The 17,757-nt window shown below is 42.3% G+C and overlaps 1 protein-coding gene across 1 annotated transcript in view; it reads left to right on the top strand.

The window, feature by feature from the left end:
• The window catches only part of TNNI3K (TNNI3 interacting kinase), a 297,450-nt gene that overhangs the window by 102,945 nt on the left and 176,748 nt on the right, over positions 1-17,757 (top strand). The window contains exons 13-17 of the mRNA XM_070746161.1: positions 39-95; positions 12,213-12,305; positions 12,383-12,440; positions 12,537-12,731; positions 15,050-15,154. Coding sequence (XP_070602262.1) covers positions 39-95; positions 12,213-12,305; positions 12,383-12,440; positions 12,537-12,731; positions 15,050-15,154 — 508 coding nt within the window. The remainder of the gene's footprint in view (positions 1-38; positions 96-12,212; positions 12,306-12,382; positions 12,441-12,536; positions 12,732-15,049; positions 15,155-17,757) is intronic.

Raw genomic sequence — 17,757 nt, forward strand, 5'->3', positions numbered from 1 at the left:
AGATTTGTAATGCTTATTTCCTTTTAAAAAAATTTCAGATGGATCATATGTGTCAGTTCCTTCTCCTCTAGGGAAGATTAAAAGTATGACGAAAGGTATGTTGATTACTAAGAATTTTATTTTTAATGTCTTACCAAAAAATACTTTTATTGTAGTTAGGGTAAATTTTTGAGAAACTGGCTTATTAATCTTTATAGCTTTTTTTTTTTTCTCATGCTAAAGTTTTATTAAGGCTGAGGCACGAAGATTCATCTTCTCAATATATCCACAGGCACACTTAAATCAGTGAGAGAATTGTTGAGCCTTTTTATCTTGGATGGGATACTATCTACACAATCTGTTCCTCAAGTGAGGCTTGCCAGCTTTTTCATTCAAATCTTCCCTGTATTTGAGAGCTTGCAAGAAATTTAACAGGCAGAGTCTTGGCTACAGCTCCATACTAGGGGTTGGAAATACAGCTGCCATTTTTTTCTTACAATTTTGCCCCCTGTAAGGAAGCTATTAAGATACAAAAATGCTATCAGAAATAAGCCAGGAAACCTAAGCACTAAAGCTCAGCGATATTGAAAATTGGTAACAGTAGAGATGAGGCCAAAATGGAAAGTGTATTTTATTTCAAACCTATAGTAAAACAGTACAACCCAGGAGTTTTGTTGAATTTGTGTTTGCCAGGATTTGATGGGGAAAAAAACTCAGATTTGGCTGTTCTGTGTTGTGTTGACACAAAACTTCAAACAATTTTAAGAAATAAGGAAGACTCAAAACTGTCTTGGAAAGCAAAATTTGGATGCTTGCTGCATGGCAGCAAAGAGTTCTCAAAAGTAGCATGCTTGGCATCATATTTGTGGCTCAAATAGGATAAATAGTTTGCCTGCCCTGAGTTCAGGATACAGGTAGTGTCAGGGAGTTGTGCAGCAGCTGTCCAAATGAAGTCATAGATGCTGACACGTATTTGTAGTTCTACATAAATAATTTTACATATATATATATAGCTGTGATGCTCCTTCAATACACCAGGGTGATTCGACACAAAAATATGTAACCCTTCCCTGGTGCAGAGCTGAAGGGATTGGACAGGATAATTCTCTGTCTTACAAGGCAAAGGTTGCAGGTTCAAGTTCCAGTGGGTATGGCTAGCTGATGAGGCCAAAATAAGGCCGAAATAGATCTATCCTAGTCTCCCTTAATTTTCAAATTCGGCAAAAAAAAAAGTCACACACACACACACACACACACACACACACACACACACACACACACACACACACACACATATATATATATATATATATATATATATATATATATATATATATATATATTTGTTTTCGTAGATTTACAATTTACTATGGAAACAGAAGCCAATGATCAACTTCCCTTTCTGGATGTACTAATCTATAAAAAACCCAATGGCACCCTAGGACACACCATCTACCAAAAGAAAACCCATACCAACCGTTATTTAAATGCACACTCCCACCACCACCCCGCACAGATCACCTCAGTAGCCAAAACTCTCATCACCAGAACCAAACGCCTAGCTGACCATGAGCAATTAAAAACTGAATTGAACAAACTCAAAGATGTATTAATTTCTAATGGATTCGAAAGGAAAACAATTACAAACCTAATCAAAAAAGAGACACCCCCCAAAAATCAAGACCAAGAACAGGATAATGGTACCACCCTCCTCCCTTACATCAAGGGCACCACAGACAAAATTAGTAAAATTCTACACAAACATAATATCAAAACTTCATTTGTCACTAACCAAAAAATATCAAACATCCTAAGAAACCCAAAAGATAGAATCCAACTAGAACACCAAGGAATCTATGAAATCCCTTGCAAAACATGTGCAGCCACATACATTGGACAAACCAATCGAAGAGTGAGCGCACACATTGCAGAACATAAGAATGCAGTTAAAAAAGAAGAAAAGACTTCCTCCCTTGTCCAGCACATTAAAAAAACAGGGCACGAAATTGACTTTGAAAAAACTAAATTACTTTCCAAAACAGAAAATTTATACAGAAGAATTACTATGGAAGCAATAGAGATTGAGAAACGCCCCCTATGCATGAATAAAAGAGATGATACGTCCCGCCTACCAGAGATTTGGAAACCAGCCTTAAACAAAAAAACATATCATAATCATTACCATGTCAATCCTTCAAGTAATTGTGATTCCATCAACCAATCAAATCACTAAAACATAGTCACCCAATCTATTTGCTACATTCAAACCAAATCTCCACCCCCAACACTATATATAAGGAACAAATGGCAGTTGCAAACATTCCATATTTACAGCAGCACAAAGCTTAAAACTTCAGCCTGATGATGGTGAATGTGATTTCACCGAAACGTCGTATAGACACTCAAAATATTACACGGGGCAAAACCCGAACTCAGAACAATCTACATATATATACCCGTGAAAATATACGAAAACAAATATATATATATATATATATATATATGTCACATGTTTAAGCTGAATTTGAAAATTAAGGGAGACTAGGATAGATCTATTTCGGCCTTATTTTGGCCTCATCAGCTAGCCATACCCACTGGGACTTGAACCTGCAACCTTTGCCTTGTAAGGTAGAGAATTATCCTCTAGGCTACAGTATCCAATCCCTTCAGCTCTGTACCAGGGAAGGGTTACATTTTGTGTCGAATCACCCTGGTATATTGAAGGAACATCACAGCTCCTTTTTTGCCTCTCGGCCCAACCCAGGGCCATTTCCAAGGCAGTTAATTTTATTGATAGCCGACAATTCTATATATAGTGGTACCTCAAGATACGAACCCCTCGTCTTACGAACAACCCGAGATACGAACCCGGGGTTCAGAAAAATTTTGCCTCTTCTTACGAACTTTTTTCGTGTTACGAACGGCAAACCCGAACTTCCGGGTTTGGCATTCCGGAGGCTGCTGGGAAGCCCTGCAGCCCGGCTGTCACCTTTTAAAACAGCCAGGGGGCTTCCCAGTTGCCTCCCGGAGCCAAACCCGGAAGTTCGGGTTTGGCGTTCGGGTTGGAGAGGCTGCTGGGAAGCCACCCGGCTGTTTTAAAATGTGACAGCCGGGCTGCGGGGCTTCTCGGCGGCAGCGGCAGGTACGTAAGACGGAAAACGTTCAGGAGGCCGCTTTGGGTTTTTGGCTGGGAGGGAGGGCAGGAGGTCCGACGCTGGGGGAGGGAGTCAGGAAGGTCCTCCTGCTCCCCCCCTCAGCGAAAAACACAAAGACGGTCTGCCATCGCATGACAGGCAGGGCGGAGCAGCGTGGAGCAAAGGGAGTCTGAAACCGCCAGCAGCTTCAGTTTCCCATTGCTCTGCGGGCGGCGGCAGACTGCCTTTGTATTTTTGGCTGGGGGGGAAAGCAGGAGGCACAGGATCAGGCCGGTGGTGGGCACGGGAGAGGCAGCAGGTCTGCATCCTGGGCGGGTGGGCGGGCCGCGGGCGAGGAGGCGCGACCGAGCGGGCCGGCTCAGGCTCTGGCTAGGACGGGGCGGGCAGCGGCTGGGCGCGGCAGCGAGGGTGCGTCTGACTTGGGGCTTGCGGCGCCTGACGCAGCGGGGAACAACAGCGTGGGAGGCAGGAGAGGACCAGGCAACCGGAGCAGCGTTGCCGCTGCTCCCGACTTGGCTTCCCTGGCCGCCTGGCGCTGCGATCTTCCAATCTTCCCTTGGCGATCTTCTGATCTTTCCTGGCTTCCCTGGCCGCCTGGTGCTGCGATCAGAAGATCGCAGCGCCAGGCGGCCAGGGAAGTGGCCAGGGAAGCGGCCAGGGAAGCCAAGGTAACATCGGAAGATCGTAGCACCAGGCGGCCAGGGAAGCCAAGGGAAGATCGCCAAGGAAAATGCCCAGCCCAGCACCCCCCCCCCAGGCGTTTTCCTGGAAGGAATGCCATCCACCACCGAGCTTTTCGTAATCTGTTTAAATTTCCTTCACTCCCCCAACATTCCCCGCCTTGCCTCGCTTGACTGGCCAGAGGACATGACATTCACCGCCTCCCGTGCCTCCTTCGGCTTTGTGATTGGGCAGAGCGGCGGGAGGCGCGTCCAATCGCAAAGCCGAAGGAGGCACGGGAGGCGGTGAATGTCATGTCCTCTGGCCAGTCAAGCGAGGCAAGGCGGGGAATGTTGGGGGAATGAAGGAAATTTAAACAGATTACGAAAAGCTCGGTGGTGGATGGCATTCCTTCCAGGAAAATACCCAGCCCAGCCCCCGTGGAGGCGTTTTTCTAAAAGGAGTGCAGTCACCACCACCGAGCTTTTCGTAATCTGTTTAAATTTCCTTCATTCCCCCAACATTCCCCGCCTTGCCTCGCTTGACTGGCCAGAGGACATGACATTCACCGCCTCCCGTGCCTCCTTCGGCTTTGTGATTGGGCAGAGCGGCGGGAGGCGCGTCCAATCGCAAAGCCGAAGGAGGCACGGGAGGCGGTGAATGTCATGTCCTCTGGCCAGTCAAGCGAGGCAAGGTGGGGAATGTTGGGGGAATGAAGGAAATTTCAACAGATTACGAAAAGCTCGGTGGTGGATGACATTCCTTCCAGGAAAACGCCCAGCCCAGCCCCCGTGACTGGCCAAAGGACATGACATTCACCGCCTCCCGTGCCTCCTTTGGCTTTGCGATTGGGCAGAGCGGCGGGAGGCGCGTCCATAGGCTTGGTCGGGTCGCCGCAGCACCCTCCCTTCGCCAACCCTTTGGCGGTCACCGGTGGGCTTAGGGTGCCTCGGCACCGACTTCGCTGCCCCTTCCCGAGCCCAGCCCCGTGACATTCGCTTTCCTCCCGCCCGCAGCCGACTGATCGTGGGCTCCTTCGCAACCTCGGAGAGCTTCCTGGTTTTCGTGAGCTTTCATGCCCTGGAAGCTCTCCGAGGTTGCGAAGGAGCCCACGATCAGTCGGCTGCGGGTGGGAGGAAGGCAAATCCCCCGTGGGCTCCATTACATCTTCCGCTGCCAGCCAGGCCATGCTGGCGGCAGCGGAACAATCGCCTTCCTCCCGCCCGCAGCCGACTGACCGTGGGCTCCTTCCCGAGCTCCCTTCCTGAGCCTCCCATTTTCTCTCCCCCCCCCTCGCCCCTTCGCCTCCCTGTGTTCCTAGGAGAAGTGCTGGGGATTGAGGCAAGACAGACCTTCTGCTCCTCACCAGCACTTCTCCTAGGAACACAGGGGGGCGAAGGGGCGAGGGGGGCGGAGAGAAAACGGGAGGCTCAGCATTCCGTCAGCCGCAGCGCTGGCTGTCAACTTTTCTTTTTAAAACTGGGCAGGAGCTGACTTGCCTCCCCAGTGTTAAAAAGAAAAGTTGACAGCCAGCGCTGCGACTGACGGAATGCTGAGCCTCCCGTTTTCTCTCCCCCCCCTCGCCCCTTCGCCTCCCTGTGTTCCTAGGAGAAGTGCTGGGGATTGAGGCAAGACAGACCTTCTGCTCCTCACCAGCACTTCTCCTAGGAACACAGGGGGGCGAAGGGGCGAGGGGGCGGAGAGAGAACGGGAAGCTCAGCATTTCGTCAGCCGCAGCGCTGGCTGTCAACTTTTCTTTTTAAAACTGGGCAGGAGCTGACTTGCCTCCCCAGTGCTAAAAAGAAAAGTTGACAGCCAGCGCTGCGACTGACGGAATGCTGAGCCTCCCGTTCTCCCCCCCACCTCGCCCCTTCCGGTTTCGGCGTTCGGGAGACCGCTGGGTTCCCAGCTGTCTCCGAACGCCAAACACCAAAGCCCCGCGTTCGGCTTCAGGAGACAGCTGGGAAGCGGCGCGGCTCTTTTAAAAGATGACAGCCGGCCTGGGGGGCTTCCCAGAACCCCCGAACCCTGTGCTGGGAAGCCCCCCAGGCCGGCTGTCACCTTTAAAACAGCCGCGCCGCTTCCCAGCAGTCGCGGAAAGCCGTTTTTTTGCGGGGGTTTTTTTGGTTGCACGGATTAATTGACTTTACATTGTTTCCTATGGGAAACAATGTTTCGTCTTACGAACCTTTCGTCTTGCGAACCTCCCCCCGGCACCAATTAAGTTCGTATCTTAAGGTACCACTGTATGTGTATATATATATATATATATATATATATATATATATATATATATATATATATATATGTTTTCGTAAAAAAATTTTACAACAGCACGCAGCTTGGAACTTCAGCCTGATGATGGTGAATGTGATTTCACCGAAACGTCGCATAGACATGCAAAATATTACACAGGGCAAAACCCGAACTCAGAACAATCTACATATATATATATATATATATATATATATATATATATATATATATATATATATATATATATATATACACACACACACACACACACACACACACACACATACACATACATACATACATACATACACATACATCAATTAAGATAGTCAGGCATATCAGTACATCATGAGGTAAATCACCAGATAAATCATAGAACAGCAAACAAGCACATAGAAGGGAAATGTGGTGGGGGGGCAGAGGAAGGAAACAAGCAGGACGGGGTGGAACGCAGTTCCACTGGTGGAAATGAAGATGCGTGCTCAGCTCCAGCTGATCGGCAGTTGTCACTTCCTGGATTACTGCTCTCCTTTTTCCCCCTGCTGCTGCTGCTGCTGCGCTCCTTGCTTTTTTCCTCTTTTCTCCTTCCTCGGACAAGCTTCCCTCTCTCCTGCCCGGCTCCCCTCCAGCCTCACGCGGCCACCTGCCACCTGACATGCAAGCAGAAGGCGTGGGTGAAAGTGGTGCTGGCAGCATTTATGTTTCTGGCAGCATCCGTTCGCCTAGCTATCAAGCCTGAGGTGGGGGAGGGTGACCCAAGAAGGAGACCGCGGGAAACGCGAAGCAAATTTTCACCCCAGCAAGCGACACTGGTAAGGTTGTAAGTGGAGGACTTAACAGTTCACTTGAATGATGATGATCATTCAAGCCACTCCCACCTGATCACATGGCTGGCAAGCCACTCCTACCCAATCACATGACCATTAAGCCACATCCACAAAATAAGCCACACCCACAGTGTGGCAGTAAAAATTTGGCTGCCCATTACTGGTTATAAATTTCTTTTTTTAGCACCATCATAGCATTGAACAATCATTAAACAAATGTTTGTAAGTTGAGAACTACCTGTAACTTAATAATGTGCCTTGATTGAACTCTGTGTTTCTGATCTCTCGTACAAGATGCAACCTTCTCAGATCAAGAAAATGCTCCAGAGCTGATCCTGGCATAAAGAATTACATTCCAGTAAACTAATTAAGAAGTTGTTTTTTAAAAAACATATGATATTGAAGTTCTTTTAGCAATGGCTCTTTAATAAAATTATTCTCACCCTTAAATCCTCACGCTCCATTCAACCATTACATCTCCCAGTGTGGTTTATTTTCATAATTGCCCAGATTGAATGAATCATTGTACCCTTCCTTTCCTATCCTCTCCCTCTTCCCTCCCCTTCTTTGTTTATTCTTTCCCTCTCCCTTTCCCACTCTTTCTTTCTCCCTCTCCCTCTGCCTCTCCCACCTCCCTCTCCCACTTCCTTTCCCTCCTCCCTCCTCCTCCTTCCCCTCCCTCCCTCTCCCTGTCCCTCTCCCTGTCCCTCTCTCCTTTTCCCCCCTCTCTCCCTCTCCCTTTACCTCTCCCTTTCCCAGCCTCCTGCTCCTTCTCCCACTCCCTCCCCCTCCCTCTCTCCCTCTCATAGAAACATAGAAACATAGAAGTCTGATGGCAGAAAAAGACCTCATGGTCCATCTAGTCTGCCCTTATACTATTTTCTGTATTTTATCTTAGGATGGATATATGTTTATCCCAGGCATGTTTAAATTCAATTACTGTGGATTTATCTACCACGTCTGCTGGAAGTTTGTTCCAAGGATCTACTATTCTTTCAGTAAAATAATATTTTCTCATGTTGCTTTTGATCTTTCCCCCAACTAACTTCAGATTGTGTCCCCTTGTTCTTGTGTTCACTTTCCTATTAAAAACACTTCCCTCCTGGACCTTATTTAACCCTTTAATATATTTAAATGTTTCGATCATGGTTCGATCCCTCCCTCTCTCCCCTTTCCTCCCTTCTTCTCTCCATTGCTACATGATTTCTATGAAGCTGAATTATCAGTAAGGAATTAAATAACAATCTGTTCCTGTGTCACAAAGGGAAAAAAGATGGGGAATGGGGGGAGGAAAGAGTTGATAATATTGGAAGGAAGACTGAAGGCATCCGTGTGTGTAATACCTGGAAATGAAAGGCAAAGCAAGGGGAATAGAGCAGAGGACAATCTCTCAAGGGAGAAGACAGGCATTGGTGCTCTAGTCTACATGGGAGTTGAGTCAATCACTGAGACTTTCCTTCCTTTGCATGGAGGGGATGTAGAGGAACCAGCCAATCAGCCCTTGGGCTCTGTTGCCAACCGACTCAATCCAGGCTGAGATTTCTGAAGTTGGCTGAAGAAACAGATGGGAGCAGCGTGGCAGAAAAGCAGCTTAGGCAGCAGTGCAGAATTGCCAAAAGTCCTTCGTTTAGTTTTAAGGTTGGAACCGAAGCTAATTTTCAGAAAGAGTTTCAATTAACACCAATGCCTGGTATGCAGCAGTTAGAAACAACAACGTTCCAGGCACAATGGTTGATTTCTCGTTTGCCGTGGAAGCAGTCAATTGACCTTCTTCCTTGCTTCAGCTTGTTACCCAGACGATATAATGTGCATACACAACAATAATCATTTTTTCTGGCTACAATCAGTCCAATTCTCACGATTGGTATACCCCAAACAATTGCTCTAAACAGCTTTTTATGACAATTAGCTCTGCACAGATGGAAAGGGCGAGAAGCAGGGGAATGATCAATCAGATCTTCCGGTGGACATCCTTTAGACTAAGCACAGCCAGAGGAGTGCTATTTAAATAGACATTTGACCCTTAGAATAGTTACAATACTGAGGCGCCTATGGAATACTTCTTTGTGGACAGAAGATAACAAGCTTATGTTGTATTGTTCATTTTCTTTGTGACTTTTCAACATCCCACTCCAAGTCTTTCTTGATCAGGGCAGGGAATTATTAAATTGATAAACAAATTGGAGTAGAAGGCTAAGAGAGAAACTCTAAAGGCAAATTTAACAAAAAAAGCAGAAAAGGAAAGTTAAATGCATGTGAATGGGTACCTAGCATCTAGCAAATGGATATTTAGACGTGCTACCACACGGACAAAATAATAATAATTGGAAGAACTGATTTCTTATTTCTCCTAATAAGAAAACACGGCTTATTGAAGGGACAGTGGGTTTTTAGGAGATGAGAATGCTCTTTTACTGATGAACTCCTCCAGTGAAGGGCTGCAAAAACTTTTACTTCCACACTGTGGGCGTAGCTTATTTTGTGGGTGTGGCTTGTTGATCATGTGACCAAGTGGGAGTGGCTTAATGATAATGTCATTGGGGTGGCTTAAAGGCAGGGGTAGCCAGCAGGCAGGACGGGGTGGAACGCAGTTCCACTGGCGAAAATGAAGATGCGTGCGTAGCTCCAGCTGATTGGCGGCAGTCACTTCCTGGATTACTGGTCTTGGCTTGGCTCTCCTTTTTCTCCCTGCTGCTGCTGTGTCTGCGCTCCTTGCTTTTTGCCTCTTTCCTCCTTCCTGACCTCGGTCGAGCTTCCCTCTCTCCTGCCCAGCTCCCCTCCAGCCTTACGCGGCCATCTCCCACCTGAGGTGCAAGCAGAAGGTATGGGTGGAAGCAGCACTGACAGCATTTATGCTTCTGGTAGCACCCGTTCGTCTAGCTACCCACCTTAAGGCGGGCGGCGAACCAGGAAGGAGAGCGTGGGAAACATGAAGCAAATTGTCACCCCAGCGAGAGACACTGGTAAGGTTGTAAGTCAAGGACTTAACAGTTCACTTGAACAATGATGATCGTTCAAGCCACTCCCACATGATCACATGGCCAGCAAGCCACTTCTACCCAGTCACAAGACCATTAAACCACACACACACAAAATAAGCCACACCAACAGTGAGGCAGTAAAAATTTTGGCTGCCCATTATTGCTTAAAGGTCATAACTATGACCTAGTTGCCAAGCATCTGAATTTTGATTACACGATCATGGGGATGCTGCAAAGATTATAACAGTGAAAAACGGTCATAAGTCACTTTTTTCTTTTTTTTAATGTATTTATTAAATTTTTCCATTTTTTTAAAAAAACAATACATGATTGTATTTACAGATGAATCTACATCATATATACATTCCTATCAACATTATCTTGTGCTTGCTTTTTTATTTCTTGATGTTTTGTTTCAATGTTTAGTTTGAGTTTCTTTTTTTTGTCCATTGGTACCATTTTGTCCAGATTTCATAGTAGTCCGATTCTTTTCGATTATTGAGTTCCATTGTCAATCTGTCCATCTCTGCGCAGTCGTATATTTTCTTAATGATCTCGTTGTCTTCGGGTATTTGTGGGTTTTTCCAGTTCTGTGCAAATACAATCCTTGCTGCTGTTATTATATACAAGCTTAAATATTTTACATTTTTAGGATAAGTCCTTCTCATAATACCCAGTAGAAAAAACTCTGGTGTATATTCCATTTTTGTATTTGTTATTTGACACAATCAATTATTTATTTTTTTCCAATATTTTCTTGTCTCTGGACATAACCACCATAGATGAAAGAAGGTGCCTTGAGTCTTATTACATTTCCAACACAATGGGCTGTAATTTTTGTGCTTTTTGGCTAATCTTTTGGGTGGGTTATGCCAATGGTATAACATTTTGTATTGGTTTTCTTTGTATATTGTGGATTTTGTTAGTTTAATATTTCTCTTCCAAATCTGTTCCCATTCCTCTCTATATATATTATGTCCAACATTTTTCGCCCATGCAATCATTGTTCCTTTGACTATTTTCTCTGGTCTTTCATATTCCATCAAATATTTATATATTTTTGATATTACTTTTTCTTCTGGGCCTGTCAGTAGTTTATCTAGTGGTTGGTAAGTCACTTTTTTCAGTATTGTTGTAACTTCAAACAATCACTAAATGAACTGTTGTTAATCAAGGATTACCTGTGCTACAGTTCACATGGATTGCCATACTACCAACTCTCTGCTCTCTTTAAAATGAGAGGAGTAAATGATTTTATTTTTGTTATATTGGTGCACTAGCATAGAAGGGACTCAGGATGACACAGACTTGTGACTCAAGCTGGGGTAGATTTTTGTGTTTTGTATATTGTCAGGTGGAGGAAGTAGTTGTCAGCGGTGCCATGGAGCTCAAATGGCCTCATCACAAACTATTGTTGTCGCTGAAACACTCTCAGGCCTTTTCATATGAACATTGGGGGAGGACATTACCATGTGCTAATACCTTAAAAAGGGGTCTCAGTAATTTGGATGGCTGGAGGTTTGGCTTAAATTCAGTAAGAACTGTAATTTAGAAAAGTCATGCATAGAGCATGAAGTATCCACTGATATTATTGCAATACTTCCTATGTCACTGGGACATCATTCTTACTGCGATTTGTTTTTTTATATATTCCAAAATTAGTGATTATAATAACATAAATCTGAATTTCATTTGATTTAATTTGTGCCTTAATTTTTAAAGAATCTTTAAACGTATGTGCATAAAACTAAAACAAGTCAATCATTCTCTTGATTTGTGTCCTTTCTTAATTTTCTTCCCAAATAAAAGCTCTGAGTTCTGTTAAAGTTTATTTCTGCCCATGTGATCAAGAGACATATTCATATTTTTCTTTGAGAAATGTTTGGATGGACCTCTTATAGCAGAGCTTTTGGAATAATAAGTTAATCTGCAAATTAAGTTGTGTATCAAATCCAGTTCCAGGAGTCACTCAACAGTAGATTGCAACGGCAATAGAAATAGCTTCATAAGCTTCTGTTAGACAGAAAAGGAACTAATTCCTTGTATAAAGGATTTTCTTCAGCTATTACATGATGCAGATAGAGTGTGCATACAAACTGGAGCACTGTTCTTTTAGTGATAAGCTTCTAAACCCAAAAAGCTCTAAGACGGATAGGATGTTGAAACTTTGTTTATTATGTGGACTCTTTGTAAGTTACTAAAACAAAGAGGAGCTGAAGATACTAACCAACCAATGTATAGTAAAAAATGGCAGCAATTTATTTGTTTCATAGTGTGAAAATTTGTTTTGATATATGTAATTTATATATTTGCTGCTACGTTCAAGGCTTTTAGTACACATTTTTGCTTTGCAGAGAAGGCCGATGTTCTCCTACTTCGTGCTGGTTTGCCATCCCATTTTCAACTCCAGCTCTCAGATATAGAGTTCCATGAAATTATTGGCTCAGGTAAAGGCAATTGGAAAATATGTTCATTTTAGCATATGCACACATATACTTATCCGTGTGTTCTTAATTTGTTGTAGGATCATTTGGAAAGGTGTACAAAGGGAGGTGCAGAAATAAAATAGTTGCAATCAAACGGTAACATTAATAGTATCTTCTATCCAGTTATTTTATTAATGAATTACGCTTTTGAAGTTGTACCTTTAAATATATATTCTTTTTTTTCTTTATCAGTTACCGAGCCAATACCTATTGCTCTAAATCAGATGTCGATATGTTTTGCCGTGAAGTTTCCATTCTGTGCCGACTCAATCATCCTTCTGTTATCCAATTTGTTGGGGCTTGCTTGGATGATCCAAGTCAGTTTGCCATAGTCACGCAATATATATCTGGAGGATCTCTCTTTTCACTGTTGCATGAGCAAAAAAGGTAAACTGACCTACACGTAACCATATTAATTAAGGCAGACTGGATTGGTCAGAGGTCAGCACCCAAGAAGAGCTTCTTGCATGGGCTCCAATGACCCTATCTGTAGTTGGCTATCTATGATCAAAGTACACTGAGGTCAGTAGTGATCCAGTGGAAAAGGAAAGAAGACAAAAAGAGATAAGGCAATGGAGAAAGGACTGCAAAACGAGGGGGAAAGGGGTGATACGTTACACTGATATTAAAAAAGTGAGAGAAAAGTAAAATGTACAATGCAAAAATATAGGCAGAACTAGAAGCTTGGAAAGTAGAGTAAGTCAAGAGCATGAGGAGGCTGTATGTTACAACTGAGAGCTATAAAACAGACAGGGTGACATTCCTTAGAGGCAGTGACAAATTGCCTCTAAATGATTACCAGTACCTAAGAATTCCTGGTGGTCAGATCTTTCTGATTCCAAGAACATTTATAGAGAAGAAATATATGCCGTATTTACATATTCTTTCAAGACAAGAGAAGGTGCACAAAAGCAGTTGCCTGTTACTGAAGAACCAGTGAACAGATTTAATAAACCGTAGTGATCATTCGCCCGATGTAGAATTTTTCTTTTTCTTTTAATCAGAATATTTCATGCATGTTTCCATGGGGAGGATATGACAATTAGCTTTGGAAAAAAATTATTGAACTTTTCTCAACTACACTGACCCGAATTCCTCAATGGAGATAATCAGTTGAAAAAATAGTCCATGCCTAAATTTCATTCTGGCGGGTGTTGGTTCAGGAGACTTCTTGGCATAAGTCAACTCCCTTTCTATACACATGATTTTAAGCATGAGATGTTGATACAAGCATCATTTCCTTATCACAACAAAATTAATATGATATAAGAATAATAAGAGTTGGAAGAAAACCTTATACCATTTCAGACGAATCGTTGTCCAATCTCTTCTTAACCTCCAGCCTTGGAGGCAACTTCTGGAGGAAAGTCGTTCCACTCATCAATTGTTCTTCAGAACATTTGTCCTTAATCATGATGTCCATCTTGACATCATGACACAAGCTCCCTTTTCTTTTGTTTGTGTTGCAATATTGCTTGAAAGTGTTTTGTCTCTTGCTCTCTTATGGATTGCTATGCACCTTGAAATTTCACTTAATGCCATTACTATCATGATTCTTGACAAATCTATATTTTATTTTATGTACGCTGAGAGCATATGCACCAAGACAAATTCCTTGTGTGTCCAATCACACTTGGCCAATAAAAATTCTATTCTATTCTATTATCCATAGGCCACATTCTCCATCTGAGTGCCTGGTTGAGTTGATTAACTTATTATGATTCAAGGCTTCATACAGGAAATTTTTGAAAAAATCCAAAAAAACACCTCTAAATAAACAAATGAACAAATATGCAAACATCCCCCTTCCTGATTTGATTTCTATTCCAGGATTTAAATATAATTGGTTACAAATTCACCAACAGTATTTTGAAAATACAAGTGAAAGTAGTCAGCAAAAGTTATTTACAATTGTTATGTAGGAAACAGTAGCTGCAGCATAAAGAATCTTAAGCAAATGTGTTTCTACATTTGCCCATCTATTTTCTCCATATTGATTAATAGATATGTTTGCCATCTGATTTTGCTCTCTGTCTCGGAAACATTACAATTTGCAATACACTGATAAATACAGGAAAGGATTATGCATAACGATTGGGTTTAGGCTTCCTCCATGAAAATAACAAATCTATTCCTTTTATGCCTACCTCAGGGGAGCTTCCATTTACCATGAGATTAGTAAGGCGTGAGCATAAATTCCAGGAACAACATGAATTGTAACAAGGAACAAGGTGGGCAAATAATGAGATCATGGTATCATTTCACAGATGATGCTACTTACATCCTTGCATCAGACATTGTGCCTTGACTGACACAAATTACATAATTGCATCCTTTTAACAATACACCTGTCATCATTTTGACATCCTAGTAGTAATGAATGTTCACAGTCATCATGAGATATGTTCTACCTTGTCTTTTCCACCATGTTTTTCTAAAGATTATTGGACTATCAAATCTATCATTGGAAGATATTAGGAGAGCAGATAGAACAGTAGGTAAATGAATAACTTATCTAAGTTCTAATTAAGAACAAACCTATTGCAAATTAGAGATAATTTCTCATTTTAAATTGCTTGGAGAGACAAATTGATTTGCTTATGACAAATACTAGTTATCAATTTACTTACTAATCAGGAGGTCTGACAAATTCATTTCACCTGTCTCTAATTTGATGAAGGCAAGTTTCTTTTTTTTTATTGCAGAAATCTCGACTTGCAGTCTAAATTAATCATTGCTGTAGATGTTGCTAAAGGTATGGAGTATCTTCACAATCTTACCCAGCCAATTATACATCGTGACTTAAACAGGTACAGTACATTGCTTTTGATGCTGCTGAAATCATTAACCATAATTCTGAAATATATGTATGTATAATGGCAGTATCTTCAACGGAGAAGTGCTGAAGCTTTCATCTGAAGATTGAAGTATATTATAGGACTGAACCTATAATGCTTTCAAAACTGACCAATGTTGTGCTCAGAAAAAGGACAATTTGATAACAGTGGCCTGAACAGACTTAAGTGGCCTGAAAATGCGCATTCTTGTGAAGTTAAAAAATGCCAAGCACCAAGGGAATTGGGAAATTTAGGCAATTCAAATGAGTATGAAGATTGATTGATTGATTTTGTCCAATACACATTGAAGAGAATAGACATGAAGTATTATACATAAAGAAAAGATATAAAAATAGAGAAGATATATGAAAGGAAAAGATATATGATATATGAGATAAGGAGAGACAATCGGACAGGGGACAAAAGGCAGGCTGGTGCACTTATGTACGCCCCTTACTGACCTCTTAGGAACCTGGAGAGGTCAATCGTGGATAGCCTAAGGGAGAAATGTTGGGGGTTAGGGGTTGACACTACTGAGTCCGGTAATGAGTTCCACGCTTCGACAACTCGATTGCTAAAGTCATATTTTTTATAGTCAAGCTTGGAGTGATTAATATTAAGTTTGAATTTGTTGCATGCTCTTGTGTTGTTGCAGTTGAAGCTGAAGTCATTGACAGGCAGGACATTGCAGCATATGATTTTGTGGGCAATACTTAGATCGTGTTTTAGGGATCGTAGTTCTAAGTTTCCTAGACCTAGGATTGATAGTCTGCTTTCGTAGGGCATTCTGTTTCAAGTGGAGGAGTGAAGGGCTCTTCTGGTGAAGTATCTTTGGACATTTTCTAGGGTGTTGATGTCCGAGATGTGGTATGGGTTCCAGACAGATGCACTGTATTCAAGGATTTACTGCAAGCTTAAGCTCTCTAAAAAAAATTGAAATACTAACAGTCAAGGAAAATGAGAGGGAGTAAGAAGGCATTCAAGGTGGCTGGACTTAGATCTCTTGTGGGTGTGCAGGGACTCATGACTAATGACGAGATGACCAGGCTGAACCCCCCCTCAGGATCAGCCTGGTCATTCCTACAAAAAATGAGGAATACCAATCTTCCATATTCCATTTTTTTCTTAAAACAATAGTTCTCCACCTTTCTAATGCCGTGACCCCTTAATACAGTTCCTCGTGTTATGGTGACCCCCAGCCCTAGGTCTAGCACCAATTCTCCCAACAGAACTTTAAGCTGATTGGCAGGAAGGTCAGAGGGGCACCCCCGCTGTAAACGCCTGATTGGTTGGATTGTAAAATATGTTCCAAGGCACCAGAATAGAAGCTTTAGTTCCTAACACCATGGGAAATTTGTATTTTCCCATGATTTTAGGCGACCCCTGTGAAACAGTTGTGCAACCCCCAAAGGGGTCCCAACACCCACGTTGAGAACCACTGCCTTAAAATGAAATAAAGATCATAGCTTTGGCTTTTTTTGGTGAATATGGTGAATTTTAAGAATTCCAAAATGATGAAAGGAACATTATGCAATCCATAGTCCTATAGTCTCATGGATAGCATCCATAGGGTTGATTATTTCCATTCCCTCTGATATTTGCTTAGCATTCTTAAAAGAAATCCAATATGGCACTCTCTTTTTTTCCACCACTCTTTATGATTATTTGCATCCGAGATTGAAAGAAGTGTAATGACTTGAGTATCACTGAGGAGATCAACAAACTGGTCTTATTGTATCTCTTTCATTCCGCACAATACAAAACTCTGTAGAAATGGAAAAGTGTAAAAATATACTTAGATATCTCTCCTCAGCTCTGCCCTGTTGGCCTTCAGGGCATTTGGTCAGAGCAACAGTTCTGCCTAATTGTATTTTTGTTTCATAGTCATGATTCCTTTACCAGAAAAGTATGGGAGAATCCATCAGGGAGAATATGTGATATAAATAGTCTGTTCCCATCTCATTACATGTCTCTGAGTGCAGGAAACTAGGAACAGAAGGCAGGTAGAGCGATAAAAAAACAACAACTTGTAGGAAGAATGTATACAGGTTGGAGGGGGGGAGAAATTGAATCTGTTTATCTCCTATTGAGATGTAACTCTCTCAGCATCAGTAGATAATTGATCCCTTTAAACTTCTTGAAGCAGACCAAGCCTGTCCCTTCTTCTTTGATGGAGAAGTCTTATGCTTGTTGCTTAATAGTTTGATATATACTTTTGATGTCTCTTATCCTTTCTTGATGGCAGGCTCTGCCAATTATATCGGGGAAGATGAAGTAGCCCACTGACTTGGAAATAATCTTCCCTGGCTCATTTCTTAAAACTGCCTGCAACTTTTGAGTTTCATTGTAATAATTAATTCCTAATTTGAAAGACATCAACTGTCTCTCATGCTTGAGATAATTTTGGAAGTAATTAATTCATCCATCCTGATTTATTAACTCAGTGGGAGCGCAGGTGATTATTTATTAGAGCAGCCTACCAACCTGCTTTGTTTTTCAGACATTTAGTGAATCTGATATGTAAAAGAACCAAAATGTACTCTTTGCAAAGAAACAAAAGTTTTGATTTTAAGTTT

This window comes from Erythrolamprus reginae, chromosome 3, assembly GCF_031021105.1.
Source record: "Erythrolamprus reginae isolate rEryReg1 chromosome 3, rEryReg1.hap1, whole genome shotgun sequence".
NCBI lineage: Eukaryota > Metazoa > Chordata > Lepidosauria > Squamata > Dipsadidae > Erythrolamprus > Erythrolamprus reginae.